Consider the following 25,852-nt stretch of genomic DNA (forward strand, 5'->3'; position numbering starts at 1 on the left):
AAGCCTCCAGGTTCTGCAGCAAATACCCTGTAATAACAAACTATCAGATGTTAAGGTGAGTCGCTGGCACAGATAATTGGGGCTTGAACTACTCCTGTTGCTATAGAAAGGATTATCTTTAAATCAGATACATGCACACAAAAAAATAATAATCATGTTCTGATTGGTAGGTAATACATGTACCTTTTATCAACTTCAGCTGCTCATAATGAACACTAAACACTGCCCAACTCCAGTCTGGATCAGTAACTGGAAGGTACAGTAGTGTTGATATAGCTGAGGTTATGAAATATGGTATTAAATGCTAGAAAAACATATTTGACAGTGTTTATATTGATAAAATGGCCAAATAATTAATTCAATTCTTTTTTGACATATGAACCCATTATTAGAGTTAGTAACCAGTGCCTTTTGGCAACGAAATGTTGTCCATTAGGCAATTCTATGTGACGGAGATGTGTCTTCCTTACCTTCCCTTGAAGGCATTCAATCAAGTGACCAATAGTCATACGAGAAGGGATGGCATGAGGGTTGATGATGATATCTGGTGTAATTCCTTCACAAGTAAAAGGCATGTCCTAAACCAAATCAAAATGAACAATGATATAGGGGTGTATCCAATAACCAGCGGTCAATGACTGTGGGTAACTGTATCGCCGGGGGCCTGCATTTATCGGGATTATGCTTCAGATGCACATAATCCCCGATAAGTGACCTGTCAGAGCCACGATGCCACATGGGAATGGGGACTTATTCCTGATCACATTTTGCGCAATTGCGGGTCCAATTTCGGCCGATCAAAACGGCCTCTAATTGGATACCGCGATAATGAGCATCGGTCATCAAACGCAAAATGCAGTTGTTTTGATTTGTTGAAACAGCATCGGGGCTAATTGGATACTGCCCAGAAACATCTCTATGTTTAACACGGGATCCGGTCTGAAGATCGACAGTGTCTAGGTCGACAATGTTTAGGTCGACCACTATAGGTCGACAGGGTCAGAAGGTCGACTGGTCAAAAGGGTCGACATGTTTTAAACATTTTTTTTCAACTTTTTCATACTTATCGATCCACGTGGACTACAATTGGAACGGTAATCTGTGCCGAGCGAAGCGTTAGCGGAGCGAGGCACCTTGCCCGAAGCATGACGAGCAAAGCGAGCCATGCGAGGGGACACTGTGCACTAATTGGGGTTCCCCGTCACTCTACGAAGAAAATGACACCAAAAAAACCATAAAAAACTCATGTCGACCTTTTGACCTAGAACATGTCGACCTTCTGACCCTGTCGACCTATAGTGGTCGACCTAGACACTGTCGATCTAATGATCCACACCCGTTTAACTTATGTCTGCACACTCTGGCCTTGCAATGTGTTGACTTTTCTCTATCTTTTGTTAAGATGATGGTCATGAAACAGACAGAAGATGCAATAATAGAATAAGACTAAACAAGATAAAATGCAGAATTATAGTTTCATCTCCCAAGTAACACCCACGTGTTATATTCCATACTTTGCTCACTGATGCTCCAGGTAAGCAAGCAAGGAAAGATGTAAAATTAGTATTAACCATAGTATTTTATTTAACCAAAAAAACACTGGCATTACAATTTGTGAAACAGAAGCTTAATTAAAAATAGAAGTACCTCTTGTCGGTACTGAATTCCACAGGTACCCTTCTGCCCATGCCTGCTAGCAAATTTATCTCCAATCTGAGGGATTCGAACTGACCGTACCTGATAGTGGGTGCAAAAATAAATAAAACACAACCAAATACACATGCACTTCATCATCATACACATAGAAAGTCTTTAAAAGACAAATGAACAAAAACAAAACACAGCTATGTGATATAGCATCTACCTCATGAATACAACAAATTATACAAGAAAAAAAAAACAACAAGCAGAAAAGGAACAGGATAATGTAATTTGCGTATAACCTCTGGGGATTTATTTATTAAATTCTATTTTGTCATTTATGGTCTCGGACTTAAAAGGCTAACATTAAATGCAAAACCAGGAAGGTTCTGCATTTATTATTATTATTTCCCTTTTAAATCCCGCTGACAGTACCGCAAACAAGTGACTGCATTGATAACATACCATCTCATGTAATTTCACTGGGGGACACAAGCAATATGGTGTATATAGTCTTTGGCCACAAAAGGATTTTAATACCTACCGGTAAATCTTTTTCTCGTAGTCCATAAGGGACATTGGGGAGAACTAGTACGATGGGTATAGACAGGGTCCAAAGGAGCCAGTGCACTTTAAATGTCTTCAACTGGGTGTGCTGGCTCCTCCCCTCTATGCCCCCTCCCACAGGCAGTTATAGGTAAAATGTGCCCGAAGGAGAAAAAACATATGAAGGAAGGAACAAGATAACAAAAGGTGGTGAGGTTTACACACCAGCACACCACAACCAGCAACGGCTGGTAACAGCTGAACAGGTAACTACAGAACAAGAACCTGCAGAAAAGTCAACGCACGGAGGCGGGTGCCCAATATCCCTTATGGACTATGAGAAAAGGATTTACCGGTAGGTATTAATATCCTATTTTCTCTAGCATCCATAAGGGATATTGGGGAGAACTACTACGATGGGGACGTCCCAAAGCATCTAGAACGGATGAGAACGTGCGGAGACTGCTGCAGCACCGCCTGCCCACACTGGGTATCCTGTTTGGCCAGGGTATCAAATTTGTAGAATTTTACAAAGTGTTCTTCCCCTACCAGGTAGCAGCTCAGCACAGTTGCAGGGCCGATACTCCACGGGCAGCCGCCCAAGAAGAGCCCAAAGATCTTGTAGAATGGGCCTTTAGAGACTAAGGAACAGGTAAGGCTGCCGACACATAGGCCTGTTGGATAGTAAACCTAATCCAACGAGCAATAGACTGCTTTGAAGCAGGACAACCCTTTTCTGGGCATCAGAGCATGAACAAAGAATCCGTCTTTCTGACCCGAGCTGTGCGCCTGACATAGATCTTCAAAGCACGCACAACATCCAAGGTCTCCGGAGGAGCAGAAGCATCAGAACTGGACAGAACCACAATAGGTTGATTCAGGTGGAACGCGGAGACAACCTTCGGCAGGAACGGCTGTCTAGTCCGAGCTCCACTCTGTCCACATAAAAGACCAAGTAGGGGCTTTTACACGAAAAGACCCCAGTTCCGAGACACGTCGAGCAGAAGCCAGGGCAAGTAACATCACCGTCTTCCACGTGAGGTACTTGTCTTCTACTGTCATCAGAGGTTCAAACCAGGAGGACTGTAGAAAGTTCAACACCACATCCAAATCCCAGGGTGCCATAGGCAGCACAAAGGGTGGTTGTATGTGGAGTACCCCTTGCAAAAAGGTCTGAACTTCTGGCAATGCTGCCAATTTCTTCTGGAAGAAAATGGAGAGGGCTGAAATCTGGACCTTAATAGAACCCACACGTAAGCCCTTATCCACACCAGCCTGCAGGAAACGTCCCAAGAGAAATTCAGCAGGTGGATACTTACGTTCCTCACACCAAGAGACATATCTTCTCCAGATAGGATGATGGAATCGGAGGAAATAGGTAAATCAGTTGGTACGGCCAAGGCGACGACAGCGCGTCCACTGCCCTCGCCTGAGGGTCCCTAGTCCGCGAGAAATACCAGGGAAGTTTCTTGTTGAGACCAGAAGCCATCATGTCTATTTGTGGGCAACCCCACCGGTCGATGATCTGCTGGAACCCAGATGGTGGATTCCCCACTCCCCTTGGTGGAGATCTGGACGACTCAGGAAGTCCGTTTCACAGTTGTCTACACCAGGAATGAAGATTGCTGACATGGCTCTTGCAGTTCCTTTCGCCAAGAGGAGTATCTTTGACACCTTTTGCATGCAGGCTCTAATTTTTGTCCCTCCTTGTCGATTGATGTATGCCACTGCCGTGGCGTTGTCCGACTGCACCTGGATTGCATGATCCTGGAGCAGAGGAGAGGCTTGAAGTAGAGCATTGTAGATTGCCCGAAGTTCCAGAATGTTGTTTGGTAGAAGGCTTTTGTGGGCCGACCACCTGCCCTGGAACTGCGCCCCTTGGGTGACAGCTCCGCATCCGTCGTGAGGAGGGTCAAATCCTGAATCCCAAAACTCCTGCCCTCCAGGATATTGGAGGACTGTAGCCACCACAGGAGCGAAATCCTGGCCTGAGGTGACAGCCGAATCATCTGGTGCATCTGCAGATGTTGTCCGGACCACTTACTCAGGAGATCCAACTGAAACGTTCTGGCATGGAACCTCCCATATTGGATCGCCTCGTAGGAGGTGACCATCTTTCCCAATAATCTTATGCAAAAATGGATAGACACTCGAGAAGGTCGGAGCACCATGCGGACCATTTCCTGAAGTGTTTTCACTTTTTCCACTGGTAGAAACACCTTCTGGGCCACAGTATCCAGCAACATCCCCAGGTACAGGAGCCTCTGAGTGGGCTCCAGATGGGACTTCTGTAAGTTGAGGATCCACCTGTGGGCCGACAGAAGATGATGGTGAGGTCGATATGGAGCAACAAAAGTTCTCTGGATTTTGCCTTTATCAAAAGATCGTCCAGGTAGGGGACCACATTGACCCCATGGACCCGGAGCTGTAACATTATCTCCGCAATCACCTTCGTGAATACCTTCAGGGCTGTAGACAGACCGAAGAGTAGGTCCTGGAACTGGAAGTGATCGTCCAGTAAGGCAAATCGTAGGTACGCCTGATGAGGCGGCCAAATCGGAATATGGAGGTAGGCGTCCTTGATATCCAAGGAGACCATAAATTCCCGGTCTTCCAGACTCACAATCACTGCTCGCAGGAATTCCATTTTGAACTTAAACACCCTCAAATATGGATTAAAAAACTTCAGATTCAAAATGGGCCATACCGAACCGTCCAGTTTCGGGTACCACGAATTGGTTTGAGTAAAACCTCTTGCCGCGTTGCAGCAGTGGTACTGGAACAATGATGTGGGACTGGACCAACTTTTGGATAGCCAGTTGCAACGTAACTTGCATATCCTCCAAAACTGGTAAGCTTGATTTGAAATATCGTTGGAGGGGAGTACTATCGAACTCCAGCTTGTAGCCTTGAGAAACGAGCTCTCTGGCCCAGACATCTTGGCAGGAATTTTCCCAGACGCGAGTGAAGTGACGCAGTCGAGCTCCAACCTCGAGATCCCCTCGGGGTGGGTTGCACAGTCATACTGAGGCCTTAGTGGAAACAGAACCGGTGGACTGTTCCTGAGAACTGCTTGTAGGTTTTCTGGACTTACCTCTGGTGCCCCTGACCGCATTTGAGGCCTTTGAGCGAAATCTGAGACCCCGAAAAGACTGGACAGACTATCCCGGATAAGAGCACCAGAGGGGAGAAACGTGTATTTGCCAGCCGTAGCCTTGGAAATCCAGGTATCCAACTCAACCCCAAAAAGCCATTCCCCAAAAAAGGGGAGAGATTCCACACTAAATTTGGATTCTGCGTCCACAAGCCACTGACGCAGTCACAAGGCCCTGCATGCCGACACCGCCATGGCCGACGTCCTAGCATTAATATTCCTCATCTCCTTGAGGGAATCACAGAGGACCAGTGTAGTGTCCTAAATGTGCTTCAATAGGGTGACCATAGTAACTAAGGGCATATCCCCCGAGAGACCCCCCCCCCCCCCCCCTGAATCTGAATGGCCCAAGAATTAATAGCATGAGTCATCCAACAACCTGCAATAACCGGTCTTTGTAAAAGGCCGGCTGCAGTGTATATAGACGTTAAGGTAGTCTCTATCTTCCAATCCCCAGGGTCCTTCATGGAAAAGGAGCCCGGTAAAGTTAGTACCGTCTTCCAAGGCAGGCGAGAGACTGAGATATCTCCCCCAGGGGGTTCCTCCCAAAATTTTCTACCTTCAGGGGAAAAAAAGGGAAAGTGCGCAAAAACTTTTTGGACACTTAGAATTTTTGAATAAGTCATCTAACGCTGGAGAATCAGGGAAAGGGACATTGGGTTTATTTTGCACAAAGAAAAACGACTGCTGTGATGGTCACCCTGTGATGCAGCGTCCTCAAGGGGGAGCTTTAATAGCTCCCTTACAGCCAAAATGAGGGGTTCAATACCCTGGGCAGAATCAGGATCCCCACTAACTGGATCGGGGTCATCCCCATCATCCGGTATATCATTCTGACAGCAGTGCAGGTAAACTACGCTTCTGGGGACCTGCATGGTAGAGGGGGGGCTGTGCATCAGCCCTAGTAGCTAAATCTGCCACAGCTTGTTGCAGTAGCTGAGTTTTCTGCACATTTGCAGTGAGTTGAGATGACAAATCAGACATCATGGTTTTAAGAGACCCTAACCAGTGGGGCTCTGTACCCTCTCCCCCCAACCTCTTCACTAAGTTGGGACAATTGACTACATTGCTCACAGGAGACAGAGTCATTAGATAATGGAGAGAATATGGTGTGACAGATCCTGCACAGTTTGTGCTTACTCATATTTTACAGTAAGCACAACAACATACACACAGACAGTACTAATGCAAGCCTGCCCTACTGAATGTGAGAGAAGACACAGAGGAGAGGACCTCAGCACACCCTGAGCAGCACAGCCCCAGTGAGACTGTCAGCTCTGCAATACACAGTAAACACTATCAAATACAGTCATAAGTAGACACAAGACAGTGTACACAAGCAGCTCTCCCCCTTTTTCTACACCATTTACCAGTTTCCAGCATGTCTGTGAGGTAGGAAGCGCTGAGTGTGTGCTGCTGACTGCTTTCTGTAAGCAGAGGAAGGCGCCAAAAACACCCTGGTCCCGCTCTAAGTAAGCTCCGCTCTGAGTAAGCTCCCCCCCATGGTGCCGGAGCTAAGCATGTTATTTATACTGGCAAAGACTCCAAACAGTCTAAAACCTCACACAAGTGCTCAGTTTTGCATTTTTGTGCCAGTTTACACACGGGGATCTTAGCGGGACCATACACCACGCCAGTGGTCTGCCGCACTTTGGAACCAGGGACCCCCCCCTAGCAGAGCCCCCGGTGTATACTCACCACTGATGTCACCTTCAGGCAGCGTTAGGCGTGTTCGGCCTGCTGAACAAACAGACCCTCGGGATGGTGGTCCTGCAGCGGGGAAGTGGCTCTGCACCTCGTAAGGCCAGTGACCGTTCCCCCCTCCTAAAGCCCACGGTGCAGGTATACTGTTGCCCAGACAGCATAACGAAAAAAATAAAAGTTTTAAATGAAATTTAACAAAACTCTCTGGCGCTACAGAGATGTGCATCCTCTCCTGAGGGCACTTATTTCTAAACTGCCTGTGGGAGGGGGCATAGAAGGGAGGAGCCAGCACACCCAGTTGAAGAAATTTAAAGTGAACTGGCTCCTTTGGACCCCGTCTATACCCATCGTACTAGTTCTCCCCAATATCCCTTATGGATACTAGAGAAAAATTAAAGTAAAAATAATGACAGGCTTTCTGTAGGGGTGTATGGCCCCTGATACAGCAGCCATTGGCATTACAATTAACATTCTTTCCTTTGTTAGAAAATAAGTAAAAAACATAAAAGGGATAGGGAGCCAAAATCATATACTGCTGGCACCTGAGTTTTGGTGTACATTCTTTCCTTTGTTAGAAAATAAGTAAAAACATAAAAGGGAAAGGGAGCCTATTGATGTAAATAAATGCACATCTTCAGGGCTCCTAGAAAGACATGAAATCTACATTTTGCCCACTCTGCCTTTACCAACACTGGGGTATATGCAATTGCGGTCGAATTCGCGGCAATTATCGCCGTTTTTTAATTCGACCAAATTCGCCAGGTGAATCCCGGCAGGTGCCTGCCGGGATTCACCATATTCAATGAAAAACGGATTCGCCAGAATCGCGGGCGAAAATCGGCCGATTTGGCGGATTTTGCCGCGATTTTAAAAAACGGGGAAAAAACGTGAAAAACCCGAAAAAAAAATGGCGTGGGGTCCCCCCCTCCAAAGCATAACCAGCCTCGGGCTCTTTGAGCTGGTCCTGGTTCTAAAAATGCAGGGGAAAAATTGGCCAGGGATCCCCCGTATTTTTAAAACCAGCACCGGGCTCTGCGCCTGATGCTGGTGCCAAAAATACGGGGGACAAAAAGAGTAGGGGTCCCCCGTATTTTTAACACCAGCATCGGGCTCCACTAGCTGGACAGATAATGCCACAGCCGGGGGTCACTTTTATGCCGTGCCCTGCGGCCGTGGCATCAAATATCCAACTAGTCACCCCTGGCCGGGGTACCCTGGGGGAGTGGGGACCCCTTCAATCAAGGGGCCCCCCCCAGCCACCCAAGGGCCAGGGGTGAAGCCCGAGGCTGTCCCCCCCCCATCCAATGGGCTGCGGATGGGGGGGCTGATAGCCTTTGTGATAATAAAAAGATATTGTTTTTTCCAATAGTACTACAAGTCCCAGCAAGCCTCCCCCGCAAGCTGGTACTTGGAGAACCACAAGTACCAGCATGCGGGAGAAAAACGGGCCCGCTGGTACCTGTAGTACTACTGGAAAAAAAATACCCAAATAAAAACAGGACACAGACACCGTGACTTGTACAACTTTATTACATACTGCCGACACACACATACTTACCTATGTTGACACGCCGACTGCCACGGTCGCCGACGATCCGAGGGTACCTGTGAAAAAATTATACTCACCTTCCAGCGTCCAGAGGTACATCCACGTCCAGAGGTAAATCCACGTTCTTGGCAAAAAAACAAACCGAACACCGATCCATACCGGACTAGAAAGGGGTCCAATGTTTTCACATCAGACCCCTTTCTCCCGAATGCCGGGACATCACGTGACTCCTGTCACTGACGTCCCTTCAGCCAATCAGGAAGCGCTACTTCCGTGGCGCTCACCTGATTGGCTGTCCGCTGTCTGTACTGTGACAGCGCATCGCAAAGCCGCTCCATTACTTTCAATGGTGGGAACTTTGCGGGTAGCGGTGGGGTCACCCGCCGGTCAGCCGCTGACCGGCGGGTGACCTCACCGCTAGCCGCTAAGTTCCCACCATTGAATATAATGGAGGGAGCTGTGCGATGCGCTGTCACAGTGCAGACAGCGCTCAGCCAATCAGGTGAGCGCAACGAAGTTGCGCTTCCTGATTGGCTTAGAGACCTGTCAGTGACAGCTGTCACTGACAGGTCTCATTCGTGGAAAGGTGTCCCATGTGTCAGCATGGGACCCCTTTCAGTCCGTTTTTGGTGCGGGTATTTGCGTTTTCTTATTTTGCCAAGTCCGTGGATTTATCTCTGGACCATGGTTGAGGTGAGTATTTTGAACTTTTCTTTACAGGTATCCGTGGATTCTACATGGAGAAGAGGACCGATGTCGGCGTGTGAACATAGGTAAGTATGTGTGTGTCGACGTATGAAATAAAGTTTTACTGTCGACGGTGTGTGTGTCCTGTTTTTCTTTGGGTATTTTTTCCCCAGTAGTACTACAGGTACCAGCGGGCCCGTTTTTCTCCCGCATGCTGGTACTTGTGGTTCTCCAAGTACCAGCTTGCGGGGGAGGCTTGCTGGGACTTGTAGTACTATTGGAAAAAACAATATCTTTTTATTATCACAAAGGCTATCAGCCCCCCCATCCGCAGCCCATTGGATGGGGGGGGACAGCCTCGGGCTTCACCCCTGGCCCTTGGGTGGCTGGGGGGGGGGGACCCCTTGATTGAAGGGGTCCCCACTCCCCCAGGGTACCCCGGCCAGGGGTGACTAGTTGGATATTTGATGCCACGGCCGCAGGGCACGGCATAAAAGTGACCCCCGGCTGTGGCATTATCTGTCCAGCTAGTGGAGCCCGATGCTGGTGTTAAAAATACGGGGGACCCCTACTCTTTTTGTCCCCCGTATTTTTGGCACCAGCACCAGGCGCAGAGCCCGGTGCTGGTTTTAAAAATACGGGGGATCCCCTGTCAATTTTTTCCCCGCATTTTTAGAACCAGGACCAGCTCAATGAGCCCGAGGCTGGTTATGCTTTGGAGGGGGGACCCCACGCCTTTTTTTTTTATGATTTTACCCTTCCAGCATAAAAAAAAATAAAAATAAAAAAAATAATATTTTAAAAAATATATAAATAATATTTGTGCCTCCCAAAAAAAAAAAAAAAGTACCTAATCCCTTATAATATAAATAGATCTGCTATTCCCAAAAAAAAAAACACCAAAAAAAACATGTTTAAAATTTTTTTATTTGTTTTCACCCTCCAAAGTGTGGCGGATTGAAAATGACGAATTTGCTGTCTAAAAGCACTGCTGTCGAATTTCAAAACTTGAATTGAATATGCTTTGGTCGAATTGCAGCACTTGTATCATTGCAGAAAAGTCGAATTTGCAAAAATTCGAATTTCAAAAAGTCGAATTTTGAAAGTCCGTTTTTTGGTCGGAAAGCACTGGATTGCATAGGGGAATTTTTTTTTTTTGGTCGAAAATGACCCGAAATTCGACAATTTCGGGAATTCGACCACAATTGCATATACCCCACTGTCTTTTATTTGTAGAAGTACCGTTGTGAAGATACCGGGATCCAAATCACTCAAGCTTGGTAGATGAAAAACCAACGTGGTTTATTGACAGAATCGGTTATAACACAGTACAGCACACTTCTGTAATCCAATTCTACATGACAATTCCCTCCTGGAACTCCTGACAGAACATTACTTCTTAGCCAGTCTCTTGCCACTCTCTGCCCCCTTACAAAAGCTTACCCTCTCTCTGTCCTCCATCTATGCATCACACAAGCAGGTCAGTTAGGGTGTCACAGAGGAGTGGAGACGAGGTGTCTGGGTTACTGCACACAATGGGGTGTACATGATCAGATTATCTGCAGGCCCAGACAACCTGTTTACTGTTTACCCTGCTCCTCTTAAGGGGGGTACTCACGGAGCGATCGCTGCTTAAAATCTGAGCAATATGACTAGTTGCTTACATTTTAAGCATGATCGCTCCGTGTGTACCCCCTACAGCGATAGCGCTATCGCTGCTGCTAGATTGGCCTGCAGCGGGCCGCTCACTTCACCCGCTGGGTGAAGTGAGCGTCCCCCTCCCCCCCTGCACGCTCAGCACACATCGCGCTGTGCTGAGCAGCGGGAGAGATGTGTGCTGAGCGGTTCGCTCAGCACACCTCTCTCTCACATCGGCCAGTGAGTACTGGCCTTTACTCACATCTGATTGTACAGCTAGGGGACTTAAATTACAATGGACTGATTTAACTACATTAAACAGCTCTGGCCTCCACTTATCCTGTTAACAGTTACATTGAACACAGTATAACTAAATAACCTACATCTTCCAAATATAGCAGATAAACATAACTGTACACTGTAACAATAACATCATACAATATAATACATTATTGCCTAGTATATGGCCAAATACAGATCAGCAATTAGTGTAGTCCATGGGCAGGACCAGGACTGTAGGAAAGTAACTGTGTGTCTTTTACCACTGTGCGACACAACGCGCCGGCTGTGTTGTCACAATCGTCTACAAATAAAACACAGGAACAATATCACTGGGAGAATAATATGCAGCTGAACTACCAAAAGCTTGACACTGAGCAAGGGAATATAGGACTTTCACAGCTATGCAAATTTGCTCTGCGTGTAAAGACACAATGAATGAGGAGACACTGCAGAATCTGCCACCTTTTAGAATAAAGACCAAGGAACAATATCTGTTAACATGGCCAATCTAGATACAGCCTGTGCAACCGTGAATATTGGACAAACTCTATAGGAGAGTAGTTTAGACTCCTGTTTAGCATGGTTGAGATCCAGGGTTCGAATCAAGGACATATATTATTAATTTTGCACTAAAAGGAAGACACACAATATTCTATTATCTGTAACTGCTGTAATTGTGTATTATGATTGAGGGCGGACAGATGCTTTTTCTATTTTCTATTTTATTTAATACATTTTAATATTTTAAAGCTTTTCTTCTTGACAAACGAAAAATGCTTATATATATATGAATGTTTCTTAAGTAGATTGCTGAATATAGGACGCTACCCAGATGTAATTAGGCATATGCACCCAATGTTATTTAATTACGCACCCAATGTCTATACATATGAAGCACACCTGAAGATATTTGACAGCAACCAATGGGGACACAGCAGCCCCAAGGATGATAGGTATATAAGGACTTCACATATTACTTGGAATTACTCTTTGAAAAAGCACCTTCAGGTGTGAAAAGCGTTAGAGGGATCATTCCTACCATCCTGTGCAGTCCGAGGACGTCCGAAGGTATCCGCTGCATATTCACCAACAGGCGAGCAGCCCTTACTGCATGAGATGTGGACCTTACCGGAAGAATCACTACCTTAGTACCTCCAGTGGCAGCATATGTGTTGACACACCAGCCACATCGGCTAAACACCTGCTGCCACCAGCACAATTGGTGACGGGCCCGTGACAGACCGGAGGACTGTAGCCGGAAAGCAGTTGCCTCCGGCATCGGAGAGAGAAAGCCGGGATGTGAAAATGACGCTCACACACAGTCCACCAGAGATGCGATACTTTGTGGTCACGGTGGACCAGTAAGCTTCCACAAAACATCTGTTTTTTTTTTTATCTATGAGCGTATGGACTGTGGACAATTAGTCCCCACTACTGAGAACTAGGAGTTGTGTTTCTCGTGTGGATGGACATTGGGTGCTTTTCAAATTTGAACTATATATATATATATATATATATATATATATATATATATATATATATATATATATACTACAAAGGTACCGGCTCTCCCATAAACTGTTCCAGTATTGCGCCGGGTGCCCGTGCTGTAAAAAGTAATACACAGATCCTCAATGGCACAGCACTCCAGACGGCTTGTCAGAACAAATAATACACGGCAATTTGATCAGCAACGTTTCAATGTATTACACATTGTCCTCAGGCTTACAAATAAACATAAAACATACTTACATATATAGAGACCTCACCAGGTGTGCAACGCCGTTGATCCGGAAACGGGACAGGAAACCCGCCCAGCGGCGTGTCCGTCAGTGATGACGTCATCCATGTGCTCCCCATCACCATGACAACCTTATACACTATGCTTTAAACAACAGATTCTGTAGTGCAAATGGTTCTGTAATGTATAGAGCAAAAACCGTCACATATCAAAATTACTAATTAAGGAACCAGCATGCTTATGATTGTAATCTGAACCCAACAGCCAGCATATGCACTTTCACAAGGTTATATTTATCTATCTAAAATGACTCAAGCTCAAATATTCATTTAAGCCTCTAGGTGACACAGTATCCAACCGTTGGATCCACTGTGCCTCCCTCTGCAGTAACCTTGTGAAAGTGCATATGCTGGCTGTTGGGTTCAGATTACAATCATAAGCATGCTGGTTCCTTAATTAGTAATTTTGACATGTGACGGTTTTTGCTCTATACATTACAGAACCATTTGCACTACAGAATCTGTTGTTTAAAGCATAGTGTATAAGGTTGTCATGGTGATGGGGAGCACATGGATGACGTCATCACTGACGGACACGCCGCTGGGCGGGTTTCCTGTCCCGTTTCCGGATCAACGGCGTTGCACACCTGGTGAGGTCTCTATATATGTAAGTATGTTTTATGTTTATTTGTAAGCCTGAGGACAATGTGTAATACATTGAAACGTTGCTGATCAAATTGCCGTGTATTATTTGTTCTGACAAGCCGTCTGGAGTGCTGTGCCATTGAGGATCTGTGTATTACTTTTTACAGCACGGGCACCCGGCGCAATACTGGAACAGTTTATGGGAGAGCCGGTACCTTTGTAGTATCTATTCTAGCTGCACCGGTGGCAGTAGTGCAGCTACCTTTACAGGGCTCCCTTACTAATTTTTGTCAGTCCGCATCCAGGCATCCATGGCTCAGCAGATTATTGCTGAATTTTAATTGGTGCACACTTTGCACTTTTTTTGTATATTTTGCACGATTTAACTAAGGGGATTTTATATTGCCATTCAGCTATTATACCCTATCTTGCACTGGCACTTTAAGCAACATTTTTTGTTTTTTTTCCAAATTGCACTTCATGATGACTGCACCTACCGCAATGGATGAAAATACCAGTGGCTTTATGCCCAGAGTTAGTCCATTAGGTATAATACATATGTACTCTGAGTCTGAAGCAGAGGGGATATTATATGACGCGGTACTACAGGATCAGGCAGAAGCAAGCTCTTTGGACAATGTTTTCCGTAGATTGTTAAAATACAAACGGAAGGAGATTGACTTTTATTACCATTGCCTATCCCTCAGCGAGTATTACAGATCTAAAAAGATACCCCGCGGACTCAGAATAAGAAATGCGCCAACGATTGGCCGACATGATCCTTCCTTTTGTAGGAAATGGGTAGGCATCATGAACCGATGCTCTATGGATCTCATGTTGCTTATAATTGAACAAAGCACAAAAGAGATGAATTTAATGAAAGAGAAAATTGCAGAAATTGAAGTCACATACAAACCTGCTATGGAAGCTGATGAAGAGACAAAATGGTATGAAAAATTAAATAACCAACTGCAGACTTACAAGAGAGATTTGATTAAATTTAAAGCGGAGAAAAAAAGTAAGGTTGAGCAGGATTATGAAAATAATAATGTATACCGGTGGAATGACAGCCAGCCGCATTATGGCCAAAGAAAACCATTTTTCCGTCGTCGTCAAGGTAATAGACGAAATCCGGAATCATCCACTGAGTATAATTCAACTGCAAGTGAATCGGATACACATGCTTCATCGTCACAGACGAATGTCCCTTTAGGGGCAACTACAAGGGCCAAAGAACGAAGCGACCACGATGGCGAGCCTATACGCGACGGGGCCAACAATGGAAGAGGCAGAGCTGCAAAACCACCCAAGGTGAAGAAAGCTCCATAATCAATCTCTCTGATTATACATTTAATGAAGTGGAACTGCAGGTTCTATCAAAAGGACTCTCGTTTGTCCCACTATCCAAACCACAGCAGTTACAATGGAAAATTGAAAAATATAATTTGAACAGAACTTTAAAATTAAAGGAGTTTTTTGCAAAACAGCCACCTAAAGCTACCCCTAGTCTAACTTCGGTAACTATGGAAGTTCCCGATAAAGTGAAGAAGCTGCTGCCAAAATCAACGTTTGATCCGCAATCGACTAACGCCTCTATACGTACTTTTATGCGTTTGATTGAACAAGATTGTGATCAAGTAGTGGACAAACCACCCCATGTGAGAGATAATCTTACCAAAGGCCAACGAGAGGCCCGACACAATTGGCTGCAAATAGAGACTTAATATTTCGACCTGCTGACAAAGGGGGTGCACTAGTGGTGCAAAATCTCAAAGATTATAAATATGAAATTGAGTCACAGTTGGCTGATAGTTGTACGTACTGTCGACTAACTAGTGACCCCACTGTTCAATTTTCTAGAGATCTAACTGATTGTTTAGATGCAGCAGTACAAGCTAATCTCATTCCAGTAGATGTCCGGAATGCGCTGAATCCCTCATATCCATTGGTCCCCATTCTATATACGACTCCCAAGGTCCATAAAAGTTTGGTCAAACCTCCTGGGCGACCAATTATTTCGGCCAGAGGGTCATTATTCCAGCCGGTAGCCATCTTTTTAGATGAAATATTCCAGCCGTATATACAGCGCATGCCCAGATATCTACTGGATACGAGTACACTTTTGAGACACATGGAGAACTTACCCACCCTACCAGCCAACACATTACTCTGCACAATAGATGTGCAGAGCTTATATACATCTATCCCCCATGAGGGTGGCTTGGTAGCGGTGGAAAAGTTCTTAAAAAATCAAAAAGATTTCAGTGGACCTGATATCACTTTATGTCTGCGTTTATTGGAGATGACACTCAGCAAAAATTATTTTCTGTACGACGGCAAATTTTATTTGCAGTGTCGGGGTTGTGCGATGGGGTCCAATGTGGCCCCATCGTACTCTAACATTTACATGTTTGACGTAGAGGAAGAATTGTTTTTTTTCGGATATGGAAATATCAAAGAATGTCATTTTCTTTTGCAGGTATATAGATGACCTGCTAGTCATCTGGCAGGGTACCAGAGAATCATTTATTGCCATCATAGATGCACACAATAGTAGAGAACACCCTATCAAGCTCACATATTCCATTGATGCAGACACTATTCAATTCCTTGATGTACAGTTAACCATCTGTGAAGGGAAAATCACTACATCTCTTTTTTCAAAACCCACAGATAGAAATAATCTGTTACACTTTAAAAGCTGTCACCCTTTACCTCTTAAGCGGGGGCTCCCGTATTCCCAATTCCTTAGGGCCAAACGCATCACATCAGACCCTGTGTTGGCAGTCAAGCAGATTGACACCATATCACAAAAATTTTTGGAACGAGGCTACTGCCCCAAATTATTAAAGGAAGCTAAAAGTAAGGCCCTTGCCCTAGATAGGCAACAACTTCTATACTCCCATAAGAATCGGTCACAAAGCTCCCATATACCTTGGGTGCAGGAATTTAACTCAGCCAGTAATTCCATTAAAAGCTCAGTTAAGAAACATTGGGAGCTCATACAGACGGACCCTGATTTGAAATTGGTAGATACCAGGATTATGTCCTGCTATAAAAGAACTAGGAATCTCCGAGATATTCTAGTTAGAACAGATATCTTTGATCCCATACCGCAATCAGTATTTTTTGGCATGAGAAAAGGGTGCTATAGATGTACATGCACTACATGCCAGTTCTTGATAGCAGGAGACAAATTTCAACACCCACACACAGGGAAGACATATCAAATTCAACACCGTCTAACATGTGGGTCTCGTTTTGTGGTGTACCAATTGATCTGCCCCTGTGGGCTGTCATATATTGGAAAGACAGAGAGCACCTTCAAAGAACGTATGGCAGCTCACAGGTCGGCCATTAAGGCAGCGATCAATACAGGTAAAAGTGAGCAACCGGTTGCACGGCACTTTAGTATCGCTCGCCACCCACTGACGACAGTCCGCTACCGTATGATTGATCACATTGTGCCCTCCTTGAGAGGAGGTAATCGGGGATTAAAATTACTGCAGAGGGAGGCACAGTGGATCCAACGGTTGGATACTGTGTCACCTAGAGGCTTAAATGAATATTTGAGCTTGAGTCATTTTAGATAGATAAATATAACCTTGTGAAAGTGCATATGCTGGCTGTTGGGTTCAGATTACAATCATAAGCATGCTGGTTCCTTAATTAGTAATTTTGATATGTGACGGTTTTTGCTCTATACATTACAGAACCATTTGCACTACAGAATCTGTTGTTTAAAGCATAGTGTATAAGGTTGTCATGGTGATGGGGAGCACATGGATGACGTCATCACTGACGGACATGCCGCTGGGCGGGTTTCCTGTCCCGTTTCCGGATCAACGGCGTTGCACACCTGGTGAGGTCTCTATATATGTAAGTATGTTTTATGTTTATTTGTAAGCCTGAGGACAATGTGTAATACATTGAAACGTTGCTGATCAAATTGCCGTGTATTATTTGTTCTGACAAGCCGTCTGGAGTGCTGTGCCATTGAGGATCTGTATATATATATATATATATATATATATATATATATATATATACATACACACACACACACACACACACACACACACATATACATACATATATATATATATATATATATATATATATATATATATATATATATATAGAAACAAAAAGTTCAGCACTCACCAAAATGAGCTCACTTATCCTCACAACATCAATGAATAAATGATGGGGGTTTAGTTAGTGAATTGGCCAATGCACGGAAGCCTGCATACCGCTCGCCAAGGTACCCCACCTTCATGCAGGTCCTACACTATCACAAAATCATAAAAATTAAAACCTGGCAACTGTATCACATAATATAACTGCAAATATGCCCACTTGGTGTAAGGTGTACCTGCCATGAACTGCATGGCTTTTAAAAAGGTACACTAGTCACCTGACACTGGCTGATAAATTACTAAAGGGCAGCTGACACAGGTTTAAGATAACTGGGGTGCATGAACAAAGTTTGTGGCCACAGTTAATGAGTTAACCACGGATTAACCCTGAAATATACCAACAAATAGAAAACCACAGCACTCGCCACCCCAGAAGCGGGGTGCAGTATCCACACTCGCCACTAATAGGGTGGGGTGCATGTAGCCCATGGCCTACTCAAAAATTTAGAAAGGTGGGGTACCTTGGCGAGCGGTATGCAGGCTTCCGTGCATTGGCCAATTCACTAACTAAACCCCCATCATTTATTCATTGATGGTGTGAGGATAAGTGAGCTCATTTTGGTGAGTGCTGAACTTTCTGTTTCTATATTTTTGTGGTTTTCTATTTGTTGGTATATATATATCTATCTATCTATCTATCTATCTATCTATCTATCTATCTATCTATCTATCTATGTGTGTGTGTATGAGTTTTTTTCAATACATTTTTATAAATTCATTGTGTTTGGAATTTTATCTGCGCAAAGAATTTTCTATGAGAACATTATTGACAGTGACATTCTGATTTTTAACAAAAAGGATGTGCATGTCAACTCAGCTCTAATTAAGTACTTGGCATCAATAAGCTGTAATTAGCGCAATAGCCATATTGATTCTCTTTATATGCACAATAAAGCAATAATGAGAAGCAAAAGCAGTTTATAACTATGACAATATATACTTACCCTGATCTTACAAAATTTGTAACCTTCCTGATTAAGGGTTACCATGACCTGGTCCACAATACCAGTTTCACTTGTGCGCAGAAAAGTACTACAGTCTCTTTTAGTGTAACGTCGATTTGTACTTTCCAACTCATCCTCATTTTCAGGCAATGTTACGGTTTTGCCGATGATTACATCATCCCCAGAAACTCTAACTCCAGGTGCGATCAAACCATCATCGTCCAACTTATCATAGATTGCGTGCCTCATGCCTACAAAAGAGACCAAAAGCAAAAGGTAATGTATATTGAACCCTGAAGACTTGCATGGTGCACCCGTGTGAGACAGAAAACACACAAATGTAATCTTATGTAAAAACTCCTTAAAGATTTTACTTTATTATTTAACACAATCTAGCCAACTAGAAGCCATGAAGATACCAGGAAAATATTTAGCTCTTGGTCCTGCGAGTCTGACCATAGGGCAGCCTTATGCCTCTTGCTTTCCCAGGACGTTGAAATGGATTAAATAAATCACCTATGCATATAGCAAATGAGCAATGAACACTTTATTAAGAAACAAAAGACAAAAAGAAAACCATTTATGAGTACAAGTACAAATTAACTACTCCTAAAGCTTACCAGTGCTTTGTCTCAACCCCAGCTGCTGAGCCACACTCATCACTTCTATACCCATGCGGTTAGGGACAGCCCTTAAGGTCTTTTCACTTTTGTTGGGTATGCATAGTTGCAAAGTCTGCCGATAGCCACCCTGCCACCAGTTCAATCAGAACTGTAAACCCATGTCAGCAGTTAAGGTTGTGCTTAGTAGCAGCATTTATTAGTTTATTTGATTATATGCCTCATGTAAACTGTATGTTCCTTTCAGGAGTGCCAGGATATAAAAATATATGCAAGAAGCACACTCTATTGGCAGGTTTCCTTAACTTCAGACTTTTGGTATTATCAAAACAGAAAAAAAAAAAAAAAGTGGTATGGTAAAACTTTCCTTCATTGGGGTATGATCTGGTGAAGACCAGGACTGGCACCGAACAATAAAGCTTAGTGAGGCTCTCAAAATGCAGTGGGCTCCACTGCCTTCATACCCCGCCTCCATGCTCGGGCACATCAGTTTTCGTTAACAAGCCCAAAGCAGGAGATGGAGAAAGGAGAGAAGTATGGTACACACAGAAATCATACTCTCATAGAAAAGAGAAGGGAACTGGTGTCTGTAAAAGCAACCCATTCAAGCATGGTGCATCAGGGTGGGTGCCCTGTGGATCCAATGGACCACGAAGAGAGTGAGTTAAAGTTAAGTTTTACCATAACTCTTTCTTTTCCTCTTTGTGGTCCATGGTCTCCACTGGGTTAACCTTAAGATGTCCCAAAGCAGTTGTTATAGGGAGGGAACGCTCCTAAACTGAAAGGAGGACTTGGTGGTCAAAGGTTGCATCCTGAGAGCCAAACGTATCAAATGCATAGAACCTAAGAAACATTGTGGGCAAAAGACCACGTAGCAGCCATGCATCACTGCTCAGCAGATGCTCCGCGACGTGCTGCCCATGAAAGACCCACTGAGCGAGTAGAATGAGCAGATACTGTACTCTGAACAGGCAGATCAGCCTGTGCGTAAGCCTGTGAGACAGTCATGCAAAGCAAATGTTTGTTTACTGGCTGGCCAGACCCGCTTATGGAATCCATAGAGAATGAATAAGGGATCCGTTTTTCTAACAGAACTAGTTCAGTCCACGTAGATCCTAAGAGCCCAGACCACATCCAACGAAGCTTCTTCCGGTGAGAGATCAGGTTCCTGGAAGGCCGGTACCACAATTGGTTCGTTGATATGAAATTTAGAATACCTTAGGTAGATATCCACTTTTAGTCTGAAGGACCGCACAGTCCAGGTGGAATATCAGAAACTTAGAGCAACATGAGAGCTCCCAAGTCAGAGACTCTACAGACTGAGCCAATAGCTAGCAGAAAGTCTTTGCAGTGAGACATTTGATGTTAACCGTCTCCAGAGGTTCAAATGGATTGTGCAGGTCCCAAGGAGCTATTGGATTGACAAAAGGAGGCTGTATCCGAAGGATCCCTGAAGGAAGGTATGCACATCCGGTAGGGGAGCCAGCCTCTTCTGGAACCAGATGGACAAATCTGAGACCTGGACCTTGAAAGAATCCACACGAAGACCCATAGCAAGGCCTGCCTGCAGGAAAGCCGATAACCTAGGGATCCGGAGAACCTTAGGGTCGTAGTCACTGGAAGCTGAAGTGTCAGATCCGGTAATTAATGCAAGCTTAGACTGTTTTTCGAGCCTGAAGCATAGTTTGAATGACCGCACTGGAGAAACCTTTTTACTCTTAGGAGGGATGTCTCTAGAGCCATGCCGTCAAAGACAGGCGAGATAGGACGGGATGGAGGCAGGGTCCTTGGGAGAGCAGGTCTGGATGAAGAGGCAGAGAGAAGGGCTCATTAATGGAGAGATCTGTGAATCAACGGCGCCTGGGCCATCAGTATGAGTGTGCCTCCATCCTCTTTGAATTTTTGCAGTACTCTGGGAAGGAAAGACACTTGAGGGGAGAGATAGGCCAGATGGAAGGCCCAGGGCACTGCGAGAGCATCCACGAAGCTCGCTCCTGGATCTCTTGTCTTGGCTCCATACACCGGAACCTTGTGGTTGTGTCTGGAGGCAATGATATCGACATCTGGAAGTCCCCATTTGCGGACCAGAATCTGAAAGACCTCTGGGCGTATTAACCATTTTCCTTGCGTGAATGTCCTGTCGACTGAGGACGACTGCTTCCCAGTTGAGGACTCCTGGAATGAAGATTGCGGATATAGCTGGAAGGTGGAGTTTTGCCCAGGTAAGAATCCGTGTTACCCCCTGCATCGCTGCCACACTGTCACCCTGACTGTTTATATATGCCACGGCCGTGGCTTTGTCCAACTGTATTTGTACCGTAAAACACTGTAGTAAGGCATGGGCCATTAGAAGTGTCCTGTACACAGCTCGTAGTTCCAGGAAGTTGATCGGGAGATCCCTTTCCGTCAGAGACCAGCAACCCTGAAAGGAGTGACTGCCTGTGACAACACCCCATTCCCTGAGACTGGCGTACGTTTTGAGGAGTATCCAGTGTGGGATCCAGAACAGTTGGCCCTGGTCTAAATTGGCCGTGTGTAACCACAACAGAAATGTCCGAAGGGATTGAGGTACTGAAGGAAGGCCACCGTTTGCTGCAGGTGACTTTCCAGCACCATTGGAGACTGTGCCAGTAGAAGCTGTTTGTCCAGTTAAGGCAATATCCGAATTCCCAATTTTCGAAGAGCTACCATCACTGCCATGAGATTGATGAACACCCTGGGGGCTGCAGACAGTCCGAAGGGAAGGTTCTGGAATTGGAAATGTTGTTAACGAACAGCAAAGCGACGATATCGTTAATGACAGGGTGCTACAGGATACATGGAGGTACGCATCCTAAATATCTAGGGAGACCATACAGTCTCCAGGTCGCATAGCTAGTACAATGGACCGTAGGGTTTCCATCCGGAACCTGGTGACCTTGAGGTAATTGTTCAGCAATTTGAGATTCAGAATTGGACGGTATGATCCATTTGGTTTCTCAACCAAAAAGAGGGTAGAATAGAATCCCTGACCTGCTGAGACTGTGGAACAGGGATGATGACCCCCGACTGCAGGAGGGATTGTATGACTCCAGTGTACAGTGCAATGTAATGTGCAGTATAACGTATTGTGCAGTGTATCGTGCAGTGAAATTGTATGAGGTCCAGTGACATAGTAGTGGGGAAATATTGTCTGGGGGATGCTTCAGGAAGGAAATAGTGTACCCATGAGAAACTACTTCTAGGACCCAGGTGTTAGTGGTCACTTGACGGCATGTGTGGGTGAATTTAAGAAGTTCGCCTCCAACCCTGGGGTCCCCAAGGGGGAGGCGCGCCATGTCAGGCAGAGGGTTTGTCCACTGGCTTGGTAGTTGGACGTCTGGCAGCCCAAGCCTGTTTGGTCTTGGGTTTGGGAGTCTTGACTGTGCAAGATCCTCTCGAGAATGTCTGACCTTTGGCCTTGCCTTGCTGATAAAAATATTAAAAGAATGAAGTCCTAGGTCACGCTGACGATGCTGAAGGCAGACAGGCTGTCTTAGAGGTGATCAATTTCTCAACAATTTTTTCCAGTTCTGATCCAAACAGGGTTCGCCTGTGTATGGCAATGCTTCAAAGGCCTTCTTTGCATCTGAATCTGCTTTCAGGCCGCTTAGTAGAGGGTGCAGGCAGTGTACTTTGACCCTGCATGATGTTTTAAAAAGCAGCCGAGGAAGCAGCCAAAACTCTGTATAGAGCTAGAGAAAGATTCCAACCATGTGGTAGGGATGGGTGGGGCTGCCATAGCCTGATACACAGGCTGTAATAAATGTGGGAATCCCATAGAGGGATCCAGTAAGGGGTTCAGTGGTTGTGGTATAACCATAGGGGGACTGCAGTGGTTGTGGTATTCCCATAGGGGAAGCCACCACTGGGGTAGCAATAGGGTTAGCAATGTAGCAAAAGATGCCCATGGGGGTTCTTGTACTAGTGCTGGAGGGGCTGATCTGCTGGGAGGCACCAAACAGGTTGTGCACTGATCATCCTGTGACAATTCCGGAGGTAAAACCTCTGTGTAACAGGTCTTAAATGCTACCATTGTAGAAAGCCCTGACTGCTTGGTCTTAGCTTTGTTAAGCATAGCAGAATTACTGTGTACTCACACACACTAATGGCAATGTGCAGCATGTAACAGATATTTTTAATGGGAGCTGCAAACCTATTGCACTAATCAGTAAATAATATATCCAGAGGTTTTATATAAAAATATTATAAATCCAGAGGTTTTCTATACAACTAAATAAATAAATATATATATATATATTTATTGATTCGCATATATTTTTAATAACTATAATTCCTGATGTTTGCGCCTGATGTCAATATTTATTTAGAGATAAGTATAGTATGTGACAAAGTGTGCACACCAATTACAATATACAGTACTGTGTGGTAAATGTAACCCAAAACACACCAGTTTTCAAGGGTTAGTTAGAGAGAAACAGGGACAGCAATATCAGACAGAGAGAGAGATTGAAAGCATGCACCAGTACTAGCATAAGTCACATACAATGCAGAATAACAATGTAACTGCAATGGGCACTGATATCAACTACCCTGCTCTATAGAAGAGACTTGGTAGGATGCAGCGCTTGTATAACCTGCTATGTGGTAGAGGTATACAGAGAGATTATGCACACTGCTCCTGGAGATCAGCAGAGCACTAATGAAGGCTGCCCAGCCATGAAGGAGGAGTAGCCATGGGCAGGAAGACCGCTGTAGAATGGCGCCCTGGGCTGGGGGAGGGACAGCTGGGGAACCGCTGACCTCTCCTCTGCTAAATGTGACTACTGGTTCTCCTGGCCTGTCTGTGTCCCCAGCGACAAAATACATTACAACCCTGGTCGGCTAGTGCGGCCACAAGAACACTTGGAGCACCTCAGCGCCGCTGACCCTCTCCCCAGGTCAGCGGTAAATGGACTGTGCAATACGCGGGTCCAGCAAGCGAGAACGCACCTTATCTGTCCCCCAGTGATCCGGTTGCAGTCCAGGGTGTCCCTGCAACTCTGCTAGTGAAGGTAGTGCCAGGGGTCACGCCGAAATCACACACCCAGTTGTGGCGTCACGGCCCGGTGGGGGTGTTGGAGCATCTGCGCTGGCTTCCAGTTGGACTGCCAGACACTGATTGAATTTAAAAAATTCAAAAGAAAAAAAATTAAAGCTTGGCCTGCAGCATGCAACCCTTGTTCAGTGTGACCGGCTCCATGCTGGCACCAGAATAAAACTGATGTGGCTGAGCATGGGGGTGGGGTATGAAGGCAGAGGAGCCCACTGTATCTTGGGAGCCTCACAAGGCTTTACTGTTCGGTGCAAGTCCTGGTCTCCACTAGATCATACCCCAAGGTTAACCCTGTGGAGCCCCCGAAGAAGAAATCAACCTTTTCATTAGAGACACATGAAAAGGTTGACTACTAGAGTGATTAGGTTGACTACTAGAATGATTTTGCTTTTGCAAATTTCTTACCCTGGCATGTCTCACGGGTAGGTTTCTCAAAAACTTCTTCTTGATCAAAACCTTTCTTGGACTCCTGTTCTTTGTAAGAACGATAGAACACAGACCTACAAACAAACAGTTAGATTTGGATTATTACATTTAAATAATAGAGTTGAAGACACATTTTAAAGCATGACTTATGTTCCACAAGAAAAAGTCTACAGTACAGATGTGTCCTTATACATCTTTGCTGCAGTCACACCAAACAGCCCCTCTTGCCACACCAGCTTGAGTGAGAATTTCTAGCGTCGGGCGTCCTTTTGCATTTGTTTTTACAAAAAATGTGTATTATTATTGACAATGTGCTGAGTCTAGGATACACGAGAAGACTGCTTATTAATCTGATATACAACACTTCTATATTGTGTGACAAACTATAGATGGAGCGGAACAGAACTTGTACTGGAAGAAAGCTGTGGCTGCTACATTGTAGCACTTTGTGTACAGATTCAGGGACTCAGTAGCACACACATAATAGGATTTTGTCTTACATGTAAAATCCTTGTTTCTGAAGGCACGATGGACCCTGGGACTGTGGAGTATGATGAGCGCAGGAGACCCGGGCACCAATGAGTTAACAATATTGAGTGAGTGCAGCTGAGGCTCCTCCCCCCCCCCCTTCCCTATACCACAACTGCCACCTGTGGACAAGATTGACTAAGAAACAGGAAGAGGAGAGAAGAAATAACTAGCACACACACATGGCCAGGCACACAGACTAACATGGCACGGAGTGCCGGAACCAAGAAACCCCACATTAGGTAGAAGCGCGAGTACAGATGCCCAGTGTATACCACAGCATCAGAAAAAAGGATTTTACAGGTAAGACAAAAAAGAAGATTTATGGTAAGAACTTATCTTTGTTAAATCTCTTTCTGCAAGGTACACTGGGTTCCACAGGGATAACATCGGGGTGTAGAGTTAGATCTTGATCCGAGGCACAAACAGGCTAAAAGCTTTGACTGTTCCCAAGATGCACAGCACCGCCTCCTCT

At 45.0% G+C, this 25,852-nt stretch overlaps 1 protein-coding gene across 1 annotated transcript in view; it reads right to left on the reverse strand.

Annotated features, from left to right (window-relative positions):
* The window catches only part of POLR2B (RNA polymerase II subunit B), a 406,055-nt gene that overhangs the window by 15,986 nt on the left and 364,217 nt on the right, over positions 1 to 25,852 (reverse strand). Inside the window, exons 18-21 of the mRNA XM_063915211.1 lie at positions 24,829 to 24,923; positions 18,730 to 18,980; positions 1,648 to 1,737; positions 471 to 578 (exon numbers count right to left, since the gene is read on the reverse strand). Of these exons, the coding sequence (XP_063771281.1) occupies positions 471 to 578; positions 1,648 to 1,737; positions 18,730 to 18,980; positions 24,829 to 24,923 (544 nt within the window). The remainder of the gene's footprint in view (positions 1 to 470; positions 579 to 1,647; positions 1,738 to 18,729; positions 18,981 to 24,828; positions 24,924 to 25,852) is intronic.

Source organism: Pseudophryne corroboree, chromosome 1 (genome assembly GCF_028390025.1).
Source record: "Pseudophryne corroboree isolate aPseCor3 chromosome 1, aPseCor3.hap2, whole genome shotgun sequence".
In the NCBI taxonomy this organism is placed as follows: Eukaryota; Metazoa; Chordata; class Amphibia; order Anura; family Myobatrachidae; genus Pseudophryne; species Pseudophryne corroboree.